Genomic DNA, 927 nt, shown 5'->3' with positions numbered 1-927 from the left:
ACTGCATGGCAGATTGGTCTCCGAACAGACACTCGGGTGCTTCCACGATTTACAGTAAGTTCCGCTCCATACAGAATCACAATAGGCATCGCCAGCTGCACACGAATCTGAGCTTGCAGCAGTAGTGGCTTCGGCCTCAGCAGTAGTGGTCCGGACTGCCGAGGTGGTAGTGGTCTCTGCAGACTCAGTGGTATGACTCGGACTACCCGTAGAAGCCACCAAAGTGGTAGTTTCTGGTTGGTGAGTAACGGGGACAGTCGTTGTGTGGGCGGGGCTTCCGCTGGTAGTGGAGGCCGAACCGCAAGAGCATGGCATGTTGTTACCGAAGCATGTACTTGGGGTTGTCCAGTACTTACAGTAGCTACCAGCTGTTATCGATGAACAATAAGCATCGCAGGTGAGTGAACCTTCGCCACTTGTAGTCGTCTCAACAGCAGCAGTGGTGGTGGTCTCGACAGCAGCAGTGGTGGTGGTCTCAACAGCAGCAGTGGCGGTAGTCTCAACAGCAGCAGTGGTGGTGGTCTCAACAGCAGCAGTGGTGGTAGTCTCAACAGCAGCAGTGGTGGTAGTCTCAACAGCAGCAGTGGTGGTAGTCTCAACAGCAGCAGTGGTGGTCTCGACAGCAGCAGTGGTGGTCTCGACAGCAGCAGTGGTGGTCTCAGCCGTAGTGACCGGTAAACCCGTAGTCACAGATGGGCATTGACACCAACCAAGGAAACGGAAGTCAACTTGAGTGTTGTAATCCTGCATAACAACCTGTCCATTAGTTGGCACGAAGTTGACCAAGTTACCCTTATTAGCCGTACATATTTGATTGTCGTTCATACCACAACCACATCCACCAGCATACAATTCACCATCAGAAATTGGATCGTTTAAAGGCTTCCTATAAACAGCATCCTCACCATTCCTGTAGTAGAGATAATT

General features: G+C 51.7%; 1 protein-coding gene across 1 annotated transcript; it reads right to left on the bottom strand.

Annotated features, from left to right (window-relative positions):
• Nucleotides 1-206: 206 nt before the first annotated feature.
• Nucleotides 207-825, bottom strand: Pmar_PMAR020185 (HAM34 protein, putative; the record flags this gene model as incomplete). The annotated part of the gene is made up of 1 exon (XM_002782084.1): nucleotides 207-825. A coding segment is annotated over one exon (619 nt), but the record flags the coding sequence as incomplete, so codon positions are not given.
• Between the last annotated feature and the right edge of the window lie 102 nt (nucleotides 826-927).

The sequence above is a fragment of the Perkinsus marinus genome, assembly GCF_000006405.1.
Source record: "Perkinsus marinus ATCC 50983 genomic scaffold scf_1104296940132, whole genome shotgun sequence".
Classification (NCBI taxonomy): Eukaryota; Perkinsozoa; order Perkinsida; family Perkinsidae; genus Perkinsus; species Perkinsus marinus.
Note: the sequence above shows the minus strand (reverse complement) of the source record. Positions and strands in the feature narration are given on the sequence as shown.